Source organism: Brachyhypopomus gauderio, chromosome 16 (genome assembly GCF_052324685.1).
Source record: "Brachyhypopomus gauderio isolate BG-103 chromosome 16, BGAUD_0.2, whole genome shotgun sequence".
In the NCBI taxonomy this organism is placed as follows: domain Eukaryota; kingdom Metazoa; phylum Chordata; class Actinopteri; order Gymnotiformes; family Hypopomidae; genus Brachyhypopomus; species Brachyhypopomus gauderio.
Genome location: NC_135226.1, coordinates 21,670,251 through 21,692,524, shown reverse-complemented (window position 1 = coordinate 21,692,524; position 22,274 = coordinate 21,670,251). Strand labels below are relative to the sequence as shown.

General features: G+C 47.0%; 1 protein-coding gene across 2 annotated transcripts in view; it reads right to left on the bottom strand.

The window, feature by feature from the left end:
- Window positions 1-489: 489 nt before the first annotated feature.
- Window positions 490-22,274, bottom strand: part of LOC143477895 (roundabout homolog 2) — a 44,933-nt gene continuing 23,148 nt past the window's right edge. For both annotated transcript variants that reach the window (XM_076976754.1, XM_076976755.1), the window contains exons 7-27: window positions 19,243-19,367; window positions 17,489-17,660; window positions 16,963-17,168; window positions 15,288-15,369; window positions 15,016-15,184; window positions 12,107-12,273; window positions 11,865-11,986; window positions 11,552-11,768; window positions 11,167-11,285; window positions 10,897-11,080; window positions 6,674-6,892; window positions 6,166-6,208; window positions 5,923-6,062; window positions 5,573-5,821; window positions 5,284-5,398; window positions 3,891-4,085; window positions 3,329-3,489; window positions 3,123-3,215; window positions 2,875-3,018; window positions 1,761-1,889; window positions 490-1,089 (exon numbers count right to left, since the gene is read on the bottom strand). In XM_076976754.1, the coding sequence (XP_076832869.1) occupies window positions 1,762-1,889; window positions 2,875-3,018; window positions 3,123-3,215; window positions 3,329-3,489; window positions 3,891-4,085; window positions 5,284-5,398; window positions 5,573-5,821; window positions 5,923-6,062; window positions 6,166-6,208; window positions 6,674-6,892; window positions 10,897-11,080; window positions 11,167-11,285; window positions 11,552-11,768; window positions 11,865-11,986; window positions 12,107-12,273; window positions 15,016-15,184; window positions 15,288-15,369; window positions 16,963-17,168; window positions 17,489-17,660; window positions 19,243-19,367 (3,050 nt within the window). In that variant the 3' untranslated portion in view covers window positions 490-1,089; window position 1,761. The remainder of the gene's footprint in view (window positions 1,090-1,760; window positions 1,890-2,874; window positions 3,019-3,122; window positions 3,216-3,328; window positions 3,490-3,890; window positions 4,086-5,283; window positions 5,399-5,572; window positions 5,822-5,922; window positions 6,063-6,165; window positions 6,209-6,673; window positions 6,893-10,896; window positions 11,081-11,166; window positions 11,286-11,551; window positions 11,769-11,864; window positions 11,987-12,106; window positions 12,274-15,015; window positions 15,185-15,287; window positions 15,370-16,962; window positions 17,169-17,488; window positions 17,661-19,242; window positions 19,368-22,274) is intronic.

Sequence of the window (22,274 nt, the reverse complement as noted above, 5' to 3'; positions counted from 1 at the left end):
CAAAAACATCGTCACAAACAGGCAGGTATTAACCAGGAAGACAACATCAGGCAATGAAACAGTTTTAAATGTTTTGAGGCAGAAACAAAACTTCGCAATGACAAATCAACAGGTTTAAAGAGAGTAGGGCAGGGTAGTCGTGGCCTGGCGGTTAGGGAATTGGTCTTGAGACCGAAGGGTCGTGGGTTCGAGTCCCAGACTTGAGGCCATGACTGAGGTTGTGTGGTGGTACTCCGAGTAAAATGAGAGAATAAAAAAAATGGCATTATGGCATACAGTTGTTTTTTTCCTCTCTCCCATGCAATTTTGAGCATCATGAATGTGAATTTTATGGTTTATTCAAGGTTGAATTTATGACGTTGAAACGACGTTGGCATATCAACGTTGATTCACCTTTCAAAATCGACACAAAATCCAACGTTGATTCAACCATAACTTTCAACGTTGATTCAACGTCGATTCAACGTTGAAATGCCTGCTGGGTTGTATCTTCAATCAAACCTGCTAAATGAGTTTCCAGAACAGAATGACCTCTGCAGCGGTATGATAAAAGAATGACTCAGATCTCTTTAATTGTGTCTTCATGTACAATCCAAACATATCAGAGGACATAATCAAGTTAATGCTAATGGGGTTAACAGAATGATCACACTTGCATAATTAGGCACCTAAAATCATCCGGTGTTCGTAGCATTGGTGTTTTTCGTTTAATGGAAATGTTTCCTCTATAGAGGCTGCTGGTCCCGTCAGGGGCCTCTGTTAGCGTAGCATAAATCCATGGCATCACATGTAAACACCACATTAGACATTTAAATGGCGAGCACATTCAGAAGTGCAGGGTGCTGGACAGATAACCTGCCTCCACGAAATATCAATATGCACACAAAGGCAGTAAAGCAAAGGGACACAGAGTAAAAGCTTACACAACACAATAAATACACAAATAAATAAATAACTAATAAATAAATGTAAATGAAGGAGGAGGTGTATGCACGTGACCTTCTGGCGTGGTTCTTCTGTGTGTGACTCAGCAGGGCTCAGCAGGAGGGCTCACGCGAGTTCCTCGTCAGCCTCCGCTCACGTCACGCTCTGCGAGCAAGTGTTCGGTTACATAAAGCACCGCCCAAGGGGCCCGCCACCACTCTGGCTAGCACGCTCTCCCTGGACGCTCCACACCGCCTCTGTCTACGGGTCTTTGGTAATGTACCTTCAAGGCATCATATGGTCCACTTATGAGCCCGGTGAACGAGGTATTCGTGGTATTTGCGGTATTTAGCAGTGCATTTAACATTAATGGCAGCAGACATGTACAGAGTTAGAAAAGTGCTTTGAGCCACGTTTTTGCACTCAGCGTTTGTGTATTTTCTGTTGAGAACACGGATAAGCCTCGGATTTGATTGCCTGTCTGTGCTGTTACCCAAATGGCTGCCGTGTCATCTGGACGAGTCTCCGCCCCCTCCCACAGCCGACCTATCAGTGTTTTGTTGTCCTGCTGTTTATTGATTACTAGGTGAGCGGTCTTTGATTGAGTTTTAACTGCTGTAATTAAATAATTTACACCCATTGAACTAAGCGGTGTGAAAACATGCACTCTCTCTCTCACACACACACACACACACACACACACACACACACACACACACACACACACACACACGCATGCTTTCAAGCAGCCTGGTTCAATGGCCCTAAATTAGTTTGTATTCATCAATCTGATTCATTCTGACATTCACACACATGCAGTGTCATGTTCTGTGTACCTCACTTCCTCTCCTGGGTCCCCCGTGAGAGCGGAGAGAGGTTGTTGTAGACGGGGGACAGTGTCCGGGCCCCAGGCCCCGGGCCCCGGGTCAGCACATGTGCCCTGCTGGACTGGATCCGTTCCTCATCTGTACACAGGATAGTTTGGCATAAACAGACCATTTGAACGCACTGATTCAAAGGCAGAGGGTCACATGAGAAATCTTAGATAATTCTTAGCAATAAAGTCTTTCATTGAGCTTCACTGTAATCACTAGAAGAGACTAAATTTATCACCATTCCTGTAGTGAGGCGCTGGTTTGAGATTGCTGTGTACAAGTCTGAGGAGACTTCCATGAAGTGGACCGGCTCAACGCACAATGGAAACAACCGTGTTGGGCTACAACTACAGCGCTTATTGTATTATTTTCATGAAATCTACATCATGTCAGTAATGCCTCAATTACAAAAAAAGCTGATTCAGACTTATTAGGAATTTAATAAAATGACCTTGGACTATTTGGGTGTAGAGAACAAATTTTACTTAAGCATTTTGAACCTCTTTTAGGCCTTATAGATTCTATTAGATAACGCTGTTACTAGACACTGGTCTTGTACAACTGGCAATAATGCATTTACAGCATTGAGCATTCACCTATGGTGAACAGTTCTTCATACTGATGTTGCCACCACATTCCTGTGCTGAAAGGAGCTTCAGGGCCTGATGGAGGTCAAATTTTAAGTTGCGTTATTTAATAAGCATGTTCAGCACCTGCTCATCAAATCCACTTCAACTATACACACTTGATATCTGCCTGTGCTCACATAAGCTATGGGTTGCTGTCATGGAAACAGCCCATCACCACAGATGCATCTTTACTAGTCCCTGAACTTCAGTTTCCTACACTTGTGTGTGTTCAGCGCGAGGTGACCCTTGTGTGTGTTCAGCGTGAGGTGGTGACCCTCGTGTGTGTTCAGCGTGAGGTGGTGACCCTCGTGTGTGTTCAGCGTGAGGTGGTGACCCTCGTGTGTGTTCAGCGTGAGGTGGTGACCCTCGTGTGTGTTCAGCGTGGTGACCCTCCTCTCCATCAAGCCCACGCTCTGGCCCTGTCAGGGTGTAGTGTGAGGATGCACCTTCTACGGCCCTCTGGCTGCTGCCTTGGCCGGCTGTGTTGGCATGTTGGTGTTCTGGGGGCGTGTGTTCGCTGCACTCCAGTCTCTCCGTCAGCCTCTTCAGGGACCCCTCTGCAGGTGGAGGTTCGGGTGGAGGGGGCAGATCTGTGCCAGTAGGTGGAGGAGAGTATTAATGGTGGTGCCACTGTTGAGCAATGTTAATGTATCACACAACATAGCAGCACCATGTTTGTGTATTTTGTCTTGACCTCTTGGCTGTGGGATTTCTCTTCCTCGTGGTCGCTCTCTGAGTGATCTCTTCTTCGGTCTTGGTTGTGACGAAGTGGAATTTTCACACTGTCCTGTTTGGGGAGAGAAACAGTAGTAGAAAATCTAATATATGACTCCATGAAAATGCCTCCTAGCAGAATATGTGTTCAGACAGGCGAGAGTGTCCAGCTAGTGCAGTTCTCACCTGTAAAGTGTGCAGAGTTGTCAGAGAGCAGCGCGCTGGTTTTAATGAAGTCTCTCCAGTGGGTTGTCACACAAGCCTGACTTCCATTATGAGATTCCAGCTTGGCCAGCAGATTCGGGCTGGACAAATGTAACTGGGTCACGGGTATGTATGGTGTTTTACTGCCGGGCAAACACAAACCCAAAGATATTTAAATTTATATAAAAAGGTTGCATATTTTGTGCATGTATTTGTGTGTGCGTATGTGTGTGTGTGTGTGTGCGTGTGTGTGCGTGTGCGTGTGTGTGTGTGCGTGTGTGTGTGTATTTTATGTAATTTTATACTTGTAGGTAGTTATTATAGCCTGCAATTTGTGAAATGTAATCTGGGTTCCTCGTCTTCATCAGGTTCTGACCACAGTTCCAATCTTTGATGGATGTGATAACATGATGAATCTCAACACAGCACTGACACTATTACACTCAAACCATCACAACATCCATTGCCACACAGTGGTGTGGTTGTGGTGGCGTTGTGGTCTGATGCCATGACACTGCTGGTGTGTGTGTTTGTATGACAGTACCCTGTTAGCAGGTCAGGCTGCAGCAGGTGTGAGTTTGGCTGCAGCTGGTCATGTGGGGGGTGGAGGGGGGCCGACTGCCGACTGTAGACGCTGATTCGACAGGCTTGCTCTCCTCTGACGGGTAGGGTGGCGTTTTCCTCCATCACATACATCCTCTCCGGCAGCGGAGGACACCAGTCTTCATTCTCCTCAGGGCTGTAGCACACGCACACGCAACATATCAGAACGGACCAGGACATTCGATAGGTAGGACCGTTTAAGTGTTACGGTCAGAAAATGAATTCTATGCTGACCCAGACACTGAACAAACCCAGGTTACTGTACAGCAAAACAATAGCAGCCAATGACCAGATAAGCCAAGACCACACAACCTCAGGAGAAAGACAGAAACTGGTGGTTAATAAACTACATACTGCAAACTGCTGAGACGAAGCATTTACAACTACAAAAGGGCGATGTACCAAACACGCGAGAGGAGGAGGCAAACGCGTGTGTGTTTTTGTGTGTGTGTTTTTGTGTGTGTCTCTCCCATTAATTCTCGGCAGCAGCTACAGGGAAATGCTGTGCAGAGTCTGGTGGTTAGAGACCCACAGCGTGGCATTAATGGTGTGGCTTCAGCTACAACTGCATTAGCCCTGTTACTGGAACCGAACAGAACCAGACAGAAACCACATCTGTTCTGCTGCCTGGCTTCTGTCTGGTGTGGTACAGGTTTGACTGATTCAGGACCGAGTCAGAGCTGGTTTGGAGAAGGACGTCCAGACCACCAGAACATATAGCTTGAAATGTCCCAGATCAACTAAAACACTGAATGCACTTGACTCAAATGTTGCACTTCTAATATGTCTGCCCTAGATAACCAATTTGTCAAAAATCAATTTTAAGGAGTTTAAATTTTGATCTTTTGGAGTGTGTTCAGACTGCATTAGCTCTATTTGAGCATTAGCTCTATTTGAGCATTAGCTCTATTTGAGCAATTGGTCTGTTAATGCGGTTTGTTGAAAAGGTGTGAATGCTGCCTTTTGAATGTTGATGTGCATCACGTAAGCACCCAAAATCCTCCCTGAACAAGTCGGTCTTGCTCCAAACAAACTTTGATGCAAGTTATTTGAACCTTGAACATAGTTCAGACCAAGCAGGCCCCAAACAGTCCAAACCCAGGATGTGATGTCACCAGAAGGAGAACACCACCTTTGTAACGGGTGAGTTTGCAGCTGGTAAAAACACCAGCAGATACACACAAATCCAATAATCCCATTTAGTTCAGCATACAGTATTGTTTTGAAGGTTTGGTTAGCATCATCATAGTTATTGTCACAAAATATCCATTATACCATGTGTCTATCAGCAGGTATGCTGTGTGTGTTGGGGTTTGGGTCGGGGCGGGTCGCACCTGTGTTGCTGTCTCTCGCGATGCCGTTGTTCGCTGGAGTTCATCCAAGACAGAGTCAGGACATCAGACCAAGGGAAGGCAGACGGTCCCGTAGAGACCTGCTCCGTCCTGCTAGCTGTAATCACATCATCCTAGTTAGTGTCTCCAGCACACAAGGCAGCCAGCAACACGTCCTAACAACACTGACGTCCAAACACGCTGCTCTCGGCATTAGTGGGACAGGAGCAGGCAGCTTGGTGTGTATCTACCCACGATCGTAAGCAAGAAGGTGGAGTTAAGACTGACATACCGTCGCCAGGCCGTGGGTACTGGAGCCTTGCGTAGTCGGCCATGCTGTGGTCGGACTGCAGGCTCCGTCTGTCAGTGTCGGAACAGCGGTTGTGGGCGGGGTCCAGCACAGAGGGGCGTGGCCTCGGGTTCTCCGAGCACGGACTGCTCAGCTCCTCATCGGCTGCCTCAATGGTGCTGTAGATGGGCCCGTCGTTGGACGTCTGGGAGCACGTGTCGCTCTGGTTCAAGAAGCTGGGTATCCCTGAGGCTTGGGAATGACACACGGTTATTAGATGAGCTGAGTTCGGTAGGCCAGGCGTGGAATGTCAGGCTGCTGCCAGGCAGATACAGGGACTGGTGTGGGCTCACTGTTATAGTATCTCTCTGAGGACTCGTGTCTGCTCGAACAGCAGGTCACGGAGTCTTTAGCAGCAGGGGTGAAGTTTCCGGAAGGCCAAGAGTCTGCCAGCCAGGGGTAGTTACCCACGTTTGATCCAACCATACGTGGCCTGCAGGGAAAGGTCAGCGCAAATTAACTTAATTGCTATGTGAAAATATATCTCCAGATTTAAGGAGCATGTACAAAAATAGAATATCTCTATTGATTGATACCTTCCATTGATAAGTCCTGATCCATTGCTATGGGAGAGTCCAACTAAATCAGAAAGAGAGTTTTACTGTCAATTGTGATTTTTTTCTCCACAATCGAAAATTGTCCTCCGCTTTTTACCCATCTGTGCAGTTAGAACACACACATACACACACTAGTGACTACCCGGGGAGCAGTTGGGGTTAGGTGCCTTGCTCAAGGGCACCTCAATCATGGCCTCAGCAAGGCACCTAACCCCAACTGCTCCCCGGGCGCCGGGCTAGTGCTGCCCACCGCTCTGGGCACGTGTGATCCACAGCCCCCTAGTAATCACTAGTGTGTGTGTGTGTGTGTGTTCTAACTGCACAGATGGGTTAAAAGCGGAGGACATATTTCGATTGCGGAGACAAAAAATCACAATTGACAAAAATATAGCACATTTACATTTTACATTTTTACTGCTACTGTAATGCATGGTTAGCCTGACACTGTGAAGGGCAGGTTGAGTGTCCCAGCTGCCCCGAGGTTCACCTGCGGGCGTGTAGGCGAACGAGGCGGCGTAGTGACCCAGCTCCTTACTCCTCCGGTGTCGGCAGTAGATCCAGGCACTGAAGCACATTAGCACCACCCAGGACGCTGCACCCAGGCCGGCGATGAAAGCGGGCTGCCGAACTACACCCGAGATCTGCTCGGAGAGGGTGATACTTTCATCCTTCAGCTCTGGAAATGGGGGGTTCATCACAGGGGCTCCTGAGAGAGACAGAGAGAGTGAGTGAGTGGGATTGAGACAGTGAGAGAGAGTGAGACAATGTGTGAGAGTGTGAATGAGTGAGAGAAAGGGTGTGTGAGAGTGACTGAGACAGAGTGAGAGAGAGAGAGTGAGAGACGTATCAGTCACTGGTCTATATTCCACACATATATATTTTTGTGTTGCTGAAATATGTCTGCAGTAGTTTGGGGGAGAGGTTGAGTGTCATTGTGTCAAAGTAACTATGCACCAGGAGAACGACCCATTAAATGAGAACTACCTCCTCCAACACTGGACCAATGAACACCAGTCATACCTGCAGTTCACCTGTGACCTTTGACCTGGTCTGGCTCCAGCACTATGGATTCCACATGAAATTCTCACGAAGTCTGATTAAAGGGCATTTGCATCTAAACTGAGTGACACATGTAGGTCTCTGAGCTCTTTTTATACATGCTACTGGACAAAAAAGTAACACTTTATAACTGATATGACCATCATCAATATGATCACCAATCATCACCAGTCATCACAGATCACCAGTCACCACCAGTCACCACCAGTCATCACCAGTCATCACCAGTCATCACCAGTCACCACCAGTCATCACCAGTCATCACCAGTCACCACCAGTCATCATCAGTCATCACCAGTTTCTTTCCTGCTGGTGATCTGCTATGTTCCATTCCTGCTTCCATTTTCGAGGGCGCTATTTGCTTTTCGTCTTGCCTTTCACTTGTGAAGGCACTTAGTGCAGTGCAGGTCAGATGGCTGATGCAGCCAGTCAAGAGTAGTCCAGTCAAGAGTAGTCCAGTCAAGAGTAGTCCAGTCAAGAGTAGTCCAGTCAAGAGTTGTCCAGTCAAGAGTAGTCCAGTCAAGAGTAGTCCAGTCAAGAGTAGTCCAGTCAAGAGTAGTCCAATCAAGAGTAGTCCAGTCAAGAGTAGTCCAATCAAGAGTAGTCCAGTCAAGAGTAGTCCAGTCAAGAGTAGTCCAGTCAGGAGTAGTCCAGTCAGGAGTAGTCCAGTCAAGAGTAGTCCAATCAAGAGTAGTCCAATCAAGAGTAGTCCAGTCAAGAGTAGTCAAGAGTAGTCCAGTCAAGAGTAGTCAAGAGTAGTCCAGTCAGGAGTAGTCCAGTCAGGAGTAGTCCAGTCAAGAGTAGTCCAATCAAGAGTAGTCCAATCAAGAGTAGTCCAGTCAAGAGTAGTCAAGAGTAGTCCAATCAAAAGTAGTCCAGTCAAGAGTAGTCCAGTCAAGAGTAGTCCAATCAAGAGTAGTCCAGTCAAGAGTAGTCCAATCAAGAGTAGTCCAGTCAAGAGTAGTCCAGTCAAGAGTAGTCCAATCAAGAGTAGTCCAATCAAGAGTAGTCCAGTCAAGAGTAGTCAAGAGTAGTCCAGTCAAGAGTAGTCCAATCAAAAGTAGTCCAGTCAAGAGTAGTCCAGTCAAGAGTAGTCCAATCAAGAGTAGTCCAGTCAAGAGTAGTCCAATCAAGAGTAGTCCAGTCAAGAGTAGTCCAGTCAAGAGTAGTCCAATCAAAAGTAGTCCAGTCAAGAGTAGTCCAGTCAAGAGTAGTCCAGTCAAGAGAAGTCCAATCAAAAGTAGTCCAGTCAAGAGTAGTCCAGTCAAGAGTAGTCCAATCAAAAGTAGTCCAATCAAGAGTAGTCCAGTCAAGAGTAGTCCAGTCAAGAGTAGTCCAATCAAGAGTAGTCCAGTCAAGAGTAGTCCAATCAAGAGTAGTCCAGAGTAGTCCAGTCAAGAGTAGTCCAGAGTAGTCCAGTCAAGAGTAGTCCAGTCAAGAGTAGTCCAGTCAAGAGTAGTCCATTTCTTGCCCCTTCAAAGCTCTGCCATTCCTTGTGAAAAAAAAGTATACTAAAATTATGCTGAAATATATATGTACTTAAGTTGTGCTATTTTGGAACTACTAATTTGTACTTAATTACTACTTATTTGTAATTAAAGTGATATAAATCTGCACTAAGTGTATACTAAATATACTAGTCATATGTTATTTTTGCCACTATTTAATATAATTTAAGTATATTTGTGTGAGCTGTCCAACAGAAAACTAAAAACATTAAGTGTGATTAAATAAATCTTGTGATATACTTACTTTAGTATAGGTAATGTAATCCTAATATACTGCAGTATAATTGACGTACACTTTCTGTAGGATGTCATTACACTATTATTAGTACAAGTAATGTACTCCTAGTATACTTTCTGTAGGATAAGTCAGGTACTTCTAATACACTTACTTTAGTGTGATTCATGTAATTCTAGTACACTTTAGGTGGGATAAGTAATATACTTCTAATACACTAACTGTGGTATAATTAATGCACTCCTACAATAATATCTTTCTGAAGTATATAGTTTGTGTTGTTACAAATCTCAAATAGGAAAAGAAAGAATTACAAACAAGCAATTAATTGTATAATTGCATGTTTAGTTTTTTTTTATTTTGTTTTTTTCATTTCAGGATGGCTAAAAATAGGGGTCAATATAAGACCTAGAAGAAGACTGTCCGACTCCAAGAAAGCAACTTAAGAAAAGAAATACTGACCAAGTAATATACTTCCATTAGAATAGGAATATTTGTCGTAATACTTTTGACCTTATAGTGTACTTTTGAGTTTTCAATTTTATTTTTATATTAATGTATATGTATTTATGTATGAAATATGTGTTGTATTAAAAATGAGTTCACACATATGCTTTCACATTTCCAAATCATTTGTTATAAATTGCATTTTGTTAAAGATGTTAAATACTATTATCACAACGTTTGTGATGGAATATTCATTTGAAATTGTAAATACTTATAGATACTTTCACTGAAGTACAATACAATAAGTTCTATTGCAAAAATATAGGCTCATAGGACACATTTAGTAAAATGATAGGTTTATTATTTAAAAAAGCACAGTTTAATACTAAGTATATTTTTATTAAGTACATAGCCAGTACAAAAGTAGCACAGCCAAATAAAGTATACTTTTTCAAAGTATACTGAAAGACTGATTAAGTAGGTAAAATTGTAAGTATAAGAAGAAAAAGTATACTTTAATTATTCCGCATATAGTTCAAGTATACTATTATTATATTTAAATATACGACTTTTTCACAAGGGATCGTTTGAGTAGACTGATGTCTGTCGGAGGTGTTCCCTGGGGTCACATCCCACAGGCCTGATAAGCTTGTGTCACTCACCAAGTCAAAACTTGCTCTAATATAAAAATCCAAACACATTTTCAGAAAGGAGCTACCAAAGAAACTCACAAAAAGTTTTGTGTCATAACTTGATAGGCTCACCTTTCGCAGAAATGACATGTATCGTTCAGACAGTAAATGTCAGTGTTTCACACACTGCCATTAGAATTCATGCATATGTTTCTTGGTAGAGTCTCTCAGACTGTGTCAGGGTTGGACTATATGGAAGCATCAATTTTCGAGTCATTTCGCAAATGCTCAGTGGGAATTCTTGGCTTAGCCACGACATTAATCCATCTGCTTTACAGCCAATGCAGCACACCATCTTCCTACGTTCTAGATTATTATTACAGCAGTTATTTTACAGGATTTATATCTGATATTGTGCGTGCCACAGACAAGCCCCCAGAAGTGCAACGTGGGCAACATCGTGCTCTGGGCGTTCGCCGTGGGGTTGCTGCTCGGCTCGTGAGGATCTCAGCTGGGTTTGTCCTAAGCACAGCCAAACAGCCAAAACTGGATCCAATTACATCTGGGCAGCACTGCACAGAAAGCTGATCACCCCACTGGGTGCTGAATATTCAGAAAGAGGTTCTCTGTAGAACAGAAAGAACAACCACATATCCTCATTTGCCCTGGAGATCAAGCAAACAAACAAACCCCCTTTACAGCTACGGGGAACGTCCCTCAGATTGTATTGTGTGATAACTGAGTGATCACATCCATCACAGGGGTGTAAAGGACCAGGTGGGTGTTCTGCTGCAGGTGGGTGTTCTGCTGCAGGTGGGTGTTCTCTCACCCAGGCGGATAAAGACCGGCCGGCTCGGTGTTCCGGCACCTCCGCGGGTCACGGCGGCCACCTGCACGCGGTACTGTAGCTCCGCCTCCAGGCCTTCCAGCAGTGTCCAGAGGGTGTGGCCACTCACGGTCCGGTTCAGCCGCAGCTCCTCCTGGCCGGACACGTTGCTCCACACGCACCACACCTGCATAGGGGCGGGGCAGAGGGGGAGTGGTTAGTGTCCCCGTGTCCTGCAGCTGGATGTCTGGGGCGCGGGGCCACGGGTCTTACCCTGTACTCCAGTACGGGCTCCGTCTGGCTGTCAGGGGCGGGAGGCTCCCAAGACACACGCACACTAGAGCTGTTGCCCAGTTGCACGGCGGTCACAGCCTGAGGGGGGCCGCTCGGCACTGGAGGAGAGGATCAGAACGGCTGATTTAATACCACATTACCAAACCCATAATGAGCTACAGACCTACAAAAGATGTTCTTCAGTGATGTGGACACTCTTAATCCAGACAAGCCGTTTCTTGGACTCACGTAAGTTACTGGAACCGACAACGTGGGTAACACAGAGTGAACAGATGGCTAACGATCGCACATCTTGCCTCGGGAGGCGTACGTATCTAGACACCAATCATCACGGCACGTGCGAGAACATCGGGGCCAGACTCACCGTCCTGTGGCATGTTCAGAACTGCCAGCTCACTGTCGGAGCCCTGGAACTCTCGGAAGTACGGCCGTAGTTTCAGCTCGTACTCCGCACCGCTGCGCAGCTCTGATAGGACTGCCATGTGCTCAGGCCCCGCCTTTATGTCCTGAGCCAGCCAGGCTCCGCCCACTGGCCTGTACAGCAGTCGGTAGCCCTCTATGTAGTCTGGCTCATGCGTGACCTGAAAGAACACAGCGTGCGCTGGGCTGATGCTCCTTTAGGAACAAGGCTTTGGGAAATATGGTGATGATGCAGATGATGAAGGTGCGATTCTCACGGTCCACGAGATCTGAACGCTGGAGAGAGAGAGAACTTCTGGAGGGTGCAGTTGCACTATGACCTGGGCTAAATCTGCCTGCACACGCCTGTGATCGACGGCTGCACCTCCAAGACCACCATCTAAAAGACACACACACACACACACACACACACACACACACACACACGCTTAAGGTTACACACACAATCTTGAGGCTGGGAAAACACAAATGATGCACTTTGGTCAACGTTCAGACGCACCGCGTGTTCTGACAGGCTCCGATATGGGGCTGGGGTCACTCAGGCCGTAGGAGTTGGCCGCACGGACGATGAAGAGGTACACGGTGTTGGGGAACAGGCCCAGCGCCGTGTGTTTCTCCTGCTTCACCTGCTCAGCCACCGTCTGCCACGTGCTGCCCACGGACTGACTGCACAAAACACGGGATCATCACTGTGATGATGTGATGATGTGATGAAGATGGACTCAAGTGCCTGAGCTGCCGCTCTTCAATTACCTGTGGAGACACACAACAAACGCCGAACCCCCTCGCCGCGGCACAATGTCAATTTGCTAATGGATTTTAAAGCTTTTTCTCCCCCAAGTTATTGTTGAAGTGTCACGGGGCGGCTGGCGTGCTGTCAGAGCTCCGCTCACAGCAGCACCAATCACGCCGGGACCACATCCTCCTTCCATCACTGCTTTATTAATTACTGCCTTCCTCTTCCTCTTCTCCCTCCTCTCCCACGCTTCACGTGTAGTCTGCTCCTCCTAAAAGCTCCAGGCACTTTACGAGTCTTCGGAACACGACTCGTCTTGCACGCCTGTCGAGCTTGATTCCACGTCCTTAGAGATGCGTTTCTACATCTTGTTTTGTATGTTTATTTAAATACTGTCACTTTCACCACTGCCTCTATCACGGCCCCCACCCTCCATCATGGCAATGTCACACAAGGCCTATGTGTGTTTATTTCTTTCACTACTGATGAAATTCTGATGTGGGTTCAAAAAACTGTTCCACATGACCAACTATAAAAAAATTTTAAAGTCCAGATTGGCCACTGGTGTCTAAAAATGCTGAAACACACACACACACACACACACACACACACACACACACACACACACACACACACACACACACACACACACTGGGAGTGTGTGAAGGACATCAGAGACAATCGGGTTCTTTTGTTGACAAGGTTAGCATTATCCACAGAGGCTGCACACACTGAGCAGAGGAAGCTAATGCTAACAAACCAGAGCTCCTCTTTGCTACGTTGACTGAGCAGAGCTAAATGACGGCCTCTGCTCCCCTGTCTGCACCAATAGTCCCGTGCCGGGCTGCCCTCCACCAGTCTGGCCTGGGGCAAAGGTCCGTGACGGCTGGCTGGCCTACCCACGGCTCCCACAAACACCTCCCACTTTAGTCTGGGCCTCCATTAGCACTGACGGGCCCGTGACTGCAGCTTCTCCATCAACCATCACACTAACGAAACCTTCTGACAATACAGGCCACCGTGATGGATGTGGTAGAGTGGAGAAGACTTACACGATCGAACAAATAGGAGAAGCTCTTCTTCCTCAGTACGGAAAAGGCAAAAGGAGATGATGTCATGTTCAGCAACTGGTTGAGCTGCTGCTAAATACATTAGCTGTGCATGATGACATTCGGACCCGTGTTCTGTATTCTGGGGTCTGTGGTCTGTGTTGTTTTCTGTGTTTATCAAGGTCAGACTGAGCTCAGTAAATCCCAGTTTTTTGTTTTTTTGAGTTTTCTGGCATTTTCTGGAAACTATCCAGTAATGGCACAACATTTCAGGAGTGTCTTAGGTGTTTCTCTTAAATTAGCAGTCAATGGCAAAGTTTAACAGTTACCATTGAAATGTTGGATCTAAAATATTTTTGTAATGTCAGAGAACAGATACACAGAAGACTAGTAAGTCATCATCACAGTACTGGCTCGTTGTAAAATGTCTGTGAAGTAACACCAGCCTGCACTGGCGCGTGTAGCGAAAATCACAACTCCAGCAGAACCCAAACGTAGCCCGGTCTCCGTAGCAACAAAGACTGCAATGCTCTGGAGTTATTGAATACGTTCCTGAAATGTTTCTGCGTTGGAGAAAAGTTTTTAAAGTCTTAGAGGAATGTATGTACTTCCTGCTCATGAAGGATTGGGTAATTGGGTAAAGTTATTTTTGTTCAATATCAGGGTGTATTATATCACGGTGTGTTAAATCAGGGCGCAATCATTTAGGGTGTGTTAACCAGTGTGCTAATCAGTTAAAACACTATATTGTGATCCTTCAGGTTTAAAACCCTTTCAGACAGACCATTAGCACTTCCGCTTTAGTTTATTCAAGACTAAAGACCTTGGCTTAAGAAAGCTTCAATGCAGTGCTTAATTTGTAAATCAAATGATGCCGGAACGCAAACAGCGGCATGAGACTCGGGGTCACTGAGGCCAACAATGTCACCGGATCGAACGCTTAGGCGCACAAATGTCAAAATAACAAGCCAATTCGTATATATAAATTACTTTTAAATGATTTACGTGTGTTTTATAAGTGTTTTAAGTGCAGAAGTGCATTTTAAGTGCATTTTCAAGTACTTTAGCCTAAAGCTAGCACTTTTCAAATCTGAAACACAAAGCAACATTAAAATTCGTCAGGTAAATGTTCCTTCCCCTGTGTTTGAGGGGTGTTTCTTTATACTACCACATATCGTTACGGAAAACACTGCATAGAATGTGACGAGGCAAGTATAAACGCTTCTGCCGTTCGTGGAGGTTCGCGCGAGGTGTGCGGAGTCGCACGCTACAGTCATTAGTGAAAGTATAACTAGCTTTATAGGGGAGACGCGGAAAGGCATTGCTAAAAGGGAGAGCTCTTATGTGATTTAGGAAGCCTGAATGTGGATCTTGTGTTTAAAAGTGTCTTTTATAGAATTGTTTGTTCAATTAATTGGTTTAACGCAGACAGATTTCTTCATAACTTATAATTAGTAGGCTTGAAAGATACCGGATCGAGGCAGACAGTTCCCGGAACGCACCCTTCAAAATGAAAGAGTTCATGGATCCTGTTCCGGCAGGATCCAGCTCAAATTAAGCCCTGCTTCAATGTGCATGAAAACGACACTTAACATTTAACACCAACACTTAAGTGCCTTTTACCTGAAAGCCTCAATAACGTAGGAGGTGACGGCAGTGCCCCCCTCGTGCTGGTTGGGCTGCCAGGTCAGAGTGACGCTGTCCTGGGTCACGTCCGTCACCACGGGCTTCTGGGGCGGTCCGGGCAGCTGCAGGGCCAGGGAGGCCGGCGGGAGAGAGGGCGTCCCCGCGGCTACGGACACACACACGCGACCGGGTCAGGGCACCCCGCAGCAGGCCCGGTGGGTGTGTCGGGGAGGCGGTGTGGGGGGTAAAGGGGGCGTTTGCTCGCTCACCTCTCACGCTCACTGTGCTGCTCCAACTGGTCTCGCCCGCCAAACTGGAGGCCACGCAGGTGTACGTCCCCGAGTCGGTCTCCTAGCAACAGAGAAGGTAAAACGGGTCTCTCTTTATGGATATGAGAGGACAGAGATAATTGCAAATGACACTCCTCCCCATCTGGTGCGGATCAAACGGGATGTTTCAACCGCTGTGGCGGGTGCCCGGGGAGCTAGAGGTCACGATGGCATACACCAAAACAACAAACAAAAAACAACTAAATCTGGCATGCAATCATGGCGTGATATATACGAAATATACAAAATTAAGTCTTCATTAAATGAGCAAACAAGACCACGTGAATGTGCCTACACATGACGTCACGTGTTCATGGGAGACATGCGATGCATATTCCAACTAATGAGCTGAATGAGAAAGCCAGCACAACCATAATCTGCACATACCATGTGTGAAAAAGATAAAATGCTCAAAACATGTCGTATTAATTTGAAGCGGCTCGTAAAAGGTCACGCAATCTTTGAAAGGACGCGCAAAGCGTTGAAGGACGCGTGGCTGGTTGTGGCGGGGGCACTTTACAATTCAAAGCAGCTCTGCGGTGCAGTGGTGAATGAAACATTTCAGTTCCCTTCTGGAAAAAGGCGTCTTTTGCTGTCTGAAGTCTTAGAGAGGCTAATGTATCTCCCGTCTTGGCCGCTATTATCGTCTGACAGATCGGCGTCTGTTCTGACGTACTGGGCGTGAAGCACGCTTCGCAGAGAGCTTCCCAGTGCAGGTGAACCTTACTGTTATGGTTGGGGGGGTGAACTTTACTGTGGTGGGGGGAGGCAGTTTCTAGTCATTAATTATACTCAGTAAGTGTCTGCGTTAATGAGAAAACCTATACATACTTCAGGGCAGCAAGAGATTTAAGGGGAAAACTCAAATGCATAATTTGTCAAAGCCATAATTTATGTTTTTAGACAAATGAATTATTATGATCTTTATGTGTTTATTAAATAAAGATTTGATTAAAGCTACTTTATGGAGAAGAGGCACAGAAAGAGAAAAGAGAAATTGTAATCTCATGGGAATCATGGTAGTAAATGTAATCATAACCTTCACTGCAAAGTTCTCTCCTGAAAAAAAAATATAAACGTTGAGTTTCAGTAAAAAGGCATCAACAAATGGTAAATCAGTTTTGATAGTTTAACCCAGTTCACAAGCATGCAAATTCATGCTGGACTGTGTTCATGCACACAGCATTCCAATGATGGTTCTTTTGACATCCTTGCATAAATGATAGAAAATCTATTGGACCAAAAGATCCTTTTTTTAAAAAGAGGTTATAAGCCAAAACAGAACTTCTCAATGTGCAGAAGGTTTGCAAAATAGATTTAAAAAATTGTTTAAAATAATCATGTTTAAAAATGGCAAAAAATAAACTGCATCATAATTAAAATAGAATATTATTTTAATTCCATATAAATAGGAAAGTATACGTGTTTCTCTCCCTTAGCTGCATGCGAGTCACAGCAAATGAAAGCCTTCAAGCTGTGGCCATTAACCCCACACGTTTCTGTGCACGTCTCACTCAGTCTGGAATGTTCCGCGAGGGCCCGATCCGTCCAAAGTGCTTTCGATTTCTTCGCCGCTAATGAAAGTCAACAACGGAACATTCGTACGTCCAGCTACCTGCAAAGCGTCGATGTGCAAAGTGCCGTTGTCCATGAGGCTGAGGCGGGCACCGTCGCCCGGGAGGTCTCGCCCGTCCTTCGCCCACCTGATGCTGGGCGCAGGGCTGCCCGCCGCCTGGCACTGGAGCCTGGCGCTTGAGCCGGCGGCCAGAGTCTGGTTGGCCGCACCCTGCCGGATGATCGGGGGCACCAGGTCCCCGGGGCCTGCGGCACACACAACAAAGCGGGTCGGTTCACAGGATCTCTGTGGTCAGAAGGCATCGCATGAACACGTTTGTCTCATGCTTTTGGACTGACAGTGGCCAAAAGAGAAACATCACGCCATTTTTGTACTGTAGCAGAGGAGATGGAGGTGGTTATGAGGTGAGGGAGCCTGTGACCCTCTGCACAAGCCAAGACCAAGCGGATGATCGATGGTCGCCTAAGGTGTGGAACGGCTAGCATCAATTATGCACAAGGTATCTGAATAATTTGTGATGCTCTGTTCATAATGATATTACACTGGATGGTGAATGATTGCGTACCAGTGTCCACCTGCAGCAGAGCTTTGGAGATGGCACTGCCAGCCACGCTGATGGCCTGGCACACGTAGTAGCCAGCGTCTTCTCTGTGGACGTCCGTGATGGTCAGCTCCCCGCTCATGGACACAGAGTAACGTCCAGCTTGAGAGGGAGGCTGTCCCGGGAATAACAGCATCTACACAACATGTAGCAGAACTGGAGTCAAGTCCAGGACCAAGACAACAAATGCCAAACCCAGAGATCTCCAGAGACCTCCAGAGACTCAGAGACCTCCAGAGATCTCCAGAGACTCAGAGACCTCCAGAGACCTCCAGAGATCTCCAGAGACCTCCAGAAGCCAGAGACTCAGAGCAAGAGGAGGTGCCAACATTGTCAAGCTTAAGCTGATCCAGATTAATGATATATTGATGCTTAGATGTCAGGTGGATTTGACATGCAATATCCCCTTACTGAATATTAAACAACAGAGATTCTAAATATATTTTGATGAATAATTGCCAAATTAATTTATTTTTGAATATTGATATTGAAATAAAGCTCCAGTTTTGGTGCTGCTTGTAAAATCTGGGAGTCTTGAGTTAATATGGTGCTTCAGGACTTCAGGACTGCCAAGCTGATTAGCAGGCTAGTTAGCAGGATGATTATCAAACTGCCTGCCCAGCTGTGTGTACCCTTCATACAGAGATACCTGGAGCACTGATTGTAGTCAGCTGGTGCACACACACACACACACACACACACACACACACACACACACACACACACACACACACACACACACACACACACACACACACACACACACACACACACACCTCCCCCTCATTTTTGCTTGGAGCTGTATGTTGTTTACTACATGACCCTTTCCAGAATATGTTGCCCATGCTTGGTCTTAATTCTGTTTCCTGGTGTGGAGTGTCTTTGGCTCCCTGGGTCACTGTCTGCTTGGTTTTAGTGTCGTGAGGTTGAGTGTGGACCTGCCATCACTAACACAGTCTGCCTGTGTGTTAATGGAATGACATCAAGTTCCACACCAACAATTGTATGGGTCTAAAGGAGGAGATGGGACACGTGGTGACCTATAAAGCCTCTCCTCTCCTCTCTCTCTCTCTCTCTCTCTCTCTCTCTCTCCCTTTCTCTCTCTCCCTCTCCTTTCTTCCTATCTCTCTCTCCTCTCTCCCTGTCTCTCTCTCCTGTCTCTATCCTTCTTTCCTCTCTTTCTCCCTCTCTCCTGTCTCTATCCCTTTCCCAATCTCTATCCCTCCATCTCCCTCTCCTCTCCTCCCTCCTCTCCACGTGCTCCTGGTTTCTCCAGCTCCTTCCTCCCCGTCACTCTGTCATCAGGACATTCAGGGCTCAGATCTGCTCTTCATCTCTGAGTGGAGCTGAAGCGGTCTGGTGCTGTCACTCACTTCTGTGGCTTAATCAGTGTGTTGCAGCTAATCATCACTGCTGCTGATGGGGGTGTGTGTGTGTGTGTGTGTGTGTGTGTGTGTGTGTGTGTCTGGGGAGGGGGTCTCTATCCTTATTTCAATTCCAGTGCTCTGTTTTGCTCTCAAGCTTAGAAGGAGCTAATGATTCTCTGATAAACACGGCGAGACACAAATGAATCGGATTTAAATGAAGAGCTCTGAATAAAGAGGCGTTGGTAACACACACAATACTTAATCAGGGGCAAGCGTGGGCTGCCGAGACACGAGCCTTGCTGAGTGGGCCGTGTGGCAGACACACGGGGAGTGTGCTAGCTGGGTGCTCACCTGGGTCCCTTCTTTCTGCCAGAACACCGCTGGAGGGGGGTTGCCCTTGGTGCCGCAGTAGAAGGTGACGGCCCGCCCCTGGGCAGAGACCTGGTCCTTGGGCTGAGTGACGATCTTGGGGTGCACTGGGACACACAGCAGCAGACAGCCTGTCTTAACGAGCTCCCCGTTACCCATTAGACCCCCACAACGTACATTACTTCATGCAAACACCACCTGATCCAGTTCACACTGACCCCCCCCGTTATCAGAGACAGAATTACCCGCAGCACACTGTGGGTGTGTTCACACAGGCTGCAGTGCGTTTCTGCACTGGTGTTTCTGGTGTTTTTACAAGTGGGGTTTAAATCTGTCTTTACAAGTCGAGTGTGAATCGGTGTTTTTACAAGTGAGGTTTGAATCTGTGTTTTTACAAGTGAGGTTTGAATCTGTGTTTTTACAAATGGGGTGTGAATCAGTGTTTTTACAAGTTCTCAGGTGTGAGTTCAACATGCAGATAATTCACTGCTTTTCCATGAGCTATGTTAACGTAGTGTGTCCTTGTTTGCAAGGTAAGCTCTGGCTCTCAGGGATTAATGGAAGGAAATAGCTGGGATTCTGGGTTCTCTGGGTTCTCCAGTTCAGGATAAACGACTATATACTAGCTGCCAGCACAATCCAGAGAGAACGTCTGTTCACGGGGCGGCTTTACACATCAGTGCACGTGAGGGCAGTGCACGTGAGGGCGGGGCATTCAAGGACAGGGCACATGATCACACAGGCTGTCCGTGTTGGGCTCCAGGGACACCCAGCAGCAGTGAACGCAGCCAGCAGCCATATTCCTGCTCTTCAGAGACACTGAGACATGTGTGGGTCTTTGTTTTGATAACGGAGCTTCTGTCCTGCTGCTCAAGAAATTTCACAGCAGGCATATAAACACTGCAGACTAGGCTCCACAGAGAGAGGGAGAGAGAGAGAGAGAGAGAGAGAGAGAGAGAGAGAGAGAGAGAGAACTGGGGAGGTGAGAGAAAGAGTGAGAAATTGACTCTGGTCTGTCCATACTCCTTCAGTGCGGAAAATCTCCCACGCAAATAAGTACTCGCAGTGAGCAGAGCACAGAGAGATGTAAAAGAGAGTAGTCAGGTAGTGTGAGGGGTAGTGTGTGGTGTGAGGGGTAGTGTGTGGTGTGAGGGGTTGGTGTGAGGGGTAGTGTGTGGTGTGAGGGGTAGTGTGTGGTGTGAGGGGTAGTGTGTAGTATGAGGGGTAGTTAGTAGTGTAAGGGGTAGTGTGAGGGATAGTGTGAATGGTAAATGCCGTAAATGTAAATGGTAGTTAGTAGTGTGAGTGGTAGTTAGTAGTGTGAGGGGTATTGTGTAGTGTGAGGGGTAGTTAGTAGTGTAAGGGGTAGTGTGAGGGATAGTGTGAGTGGTAGTTAGTAATGTGAGGGATATCAGGTGTAGCCATTCAGAGACCCAAACACCAATGAGATCTGCTTCAGGAGCTGAAATATTAAACCAGTGTCCTCTCCAGTGAGTGACGTGGCTCCTCTCCCTCGCATTCTGTAGTTTGTTCTGGATGAACTGTCTCTGGCCATGAGGGAGTGTGTGTATGAGTCTGTGCTCAGTCACGGGAGAGATCGGGCCGTCTTTAGACCGCTCTTCCGCCTCTCAGCAGGGCTCTGGTCTGATGAATGTCAAAACAGCAGATGTGTGTGTGGTCAGTCTGGAGATTATGGAACTGGTTCAGGGACACCACACGCGCTGTAGTTCCTTACATGCCAAAGGCCATAGTTAGCCTGTGTGAGGGGTAGTGTATAGTGTGAGGGCAGGTGTGTGGTGTGAGAAGTAGTGTGTAGTGTGAGGGGTAGTGTGTGGTGTGAGGGGTAGTGTATAGTGTGAGAGGTAGTGTGTGGTGTGAGAGGTAGTGTGTGGTGTGAGGGGTAGTGTATAGTGTGAGAGGTAGTGTGAGGGGTAGTGTGTGGTGTGAGGGGTAGTGTGTGTAGTGTGGGGTAGTGTGTGTAGTGTGGGGTAGTGTATAATGTGAGGGGTAGTGTGTGGTGTGAGGGGTAGTGTGTGAGGGGTAGTGTGTGGTGTGAGGTGTAGTGTGTGGTGTGAGGGGTAGTGTGTAGTGTGAGGGGTAGTGTGTGGTGTGAAGGGTTGGTGTGAGGGGTAGTGTGTGGTGTGAGGGGTAGTGTGTAGTGTGAGGGGTAGTGTGTGGTGTGAGGGGTAGTGTGTGGTGTGAGGGGTAGTGTGTAGTGTGAGGGGTAGTGTGTGGTGTGAAGGGTTGGTGTGAGGGGTAGTGTGTGGTGTGAGGGGTAGGTGTGAGGGGTAGTGTGTGGTGTGAGGGGTAGTGTGAGGGGTAGTGTGTGGTGTGAGGGGTAGGTGTGAGGGGTAGTGTGTGGTGTGAAGGGTTGGTGTGAGGGGTAGTGTGTGGTGTGAGGGGTAGTGTGTAATGTGAGAGGTAGTGTGAGGGGTAGTGTGTGGTGTGAGGGGTAGTGTGTAGTGTGAGGGGTAGTGTGTAGTGTGAGGGGTAGTGTGTAGTGTGAGGGGTAGTGTGAGGGGTAGTGTGTGGGGTAGTGTGTAGTGTGAGGGGTAGTGTGTGGTGTGAGGAGTAGTGTGTGGTGTGAAGGGTTGGTGTGAGGGGTAGTGTGTGGTGTGAGGGGTAGTGTGTGGGGTAGTGTGTAGTGTGAGGGGTAGTGTGTAGTGTGAGGGGTAGTGTGTGGTGTGCGGGGTTGGTGTGAGGGGTAGTGTGTGGTGTGAGGGGTTGGTGTGAGGGGTAGTGTGTAGTAGAGTCCTGTACGGGTCCGATTTTTGAGACCCGTACCCACCCATATCCGCAGAGTACAGCACCCACCCGCACGCGAACCCGTGGCTATTTCAAAGTTAAATCCGTACCCGCCCGGACCCGTTAATATTCTACCCGTTACCCACCCGTGCCCGTGAAAAATCACACAAATCGAAAGTATTCCTATAGAGCACTTTATTTTTCAATGCGCCTCTGAAAAAACGTCAGTACAACACAAAATAAAATCTAAGGTTGCTGTGCAGGAACAG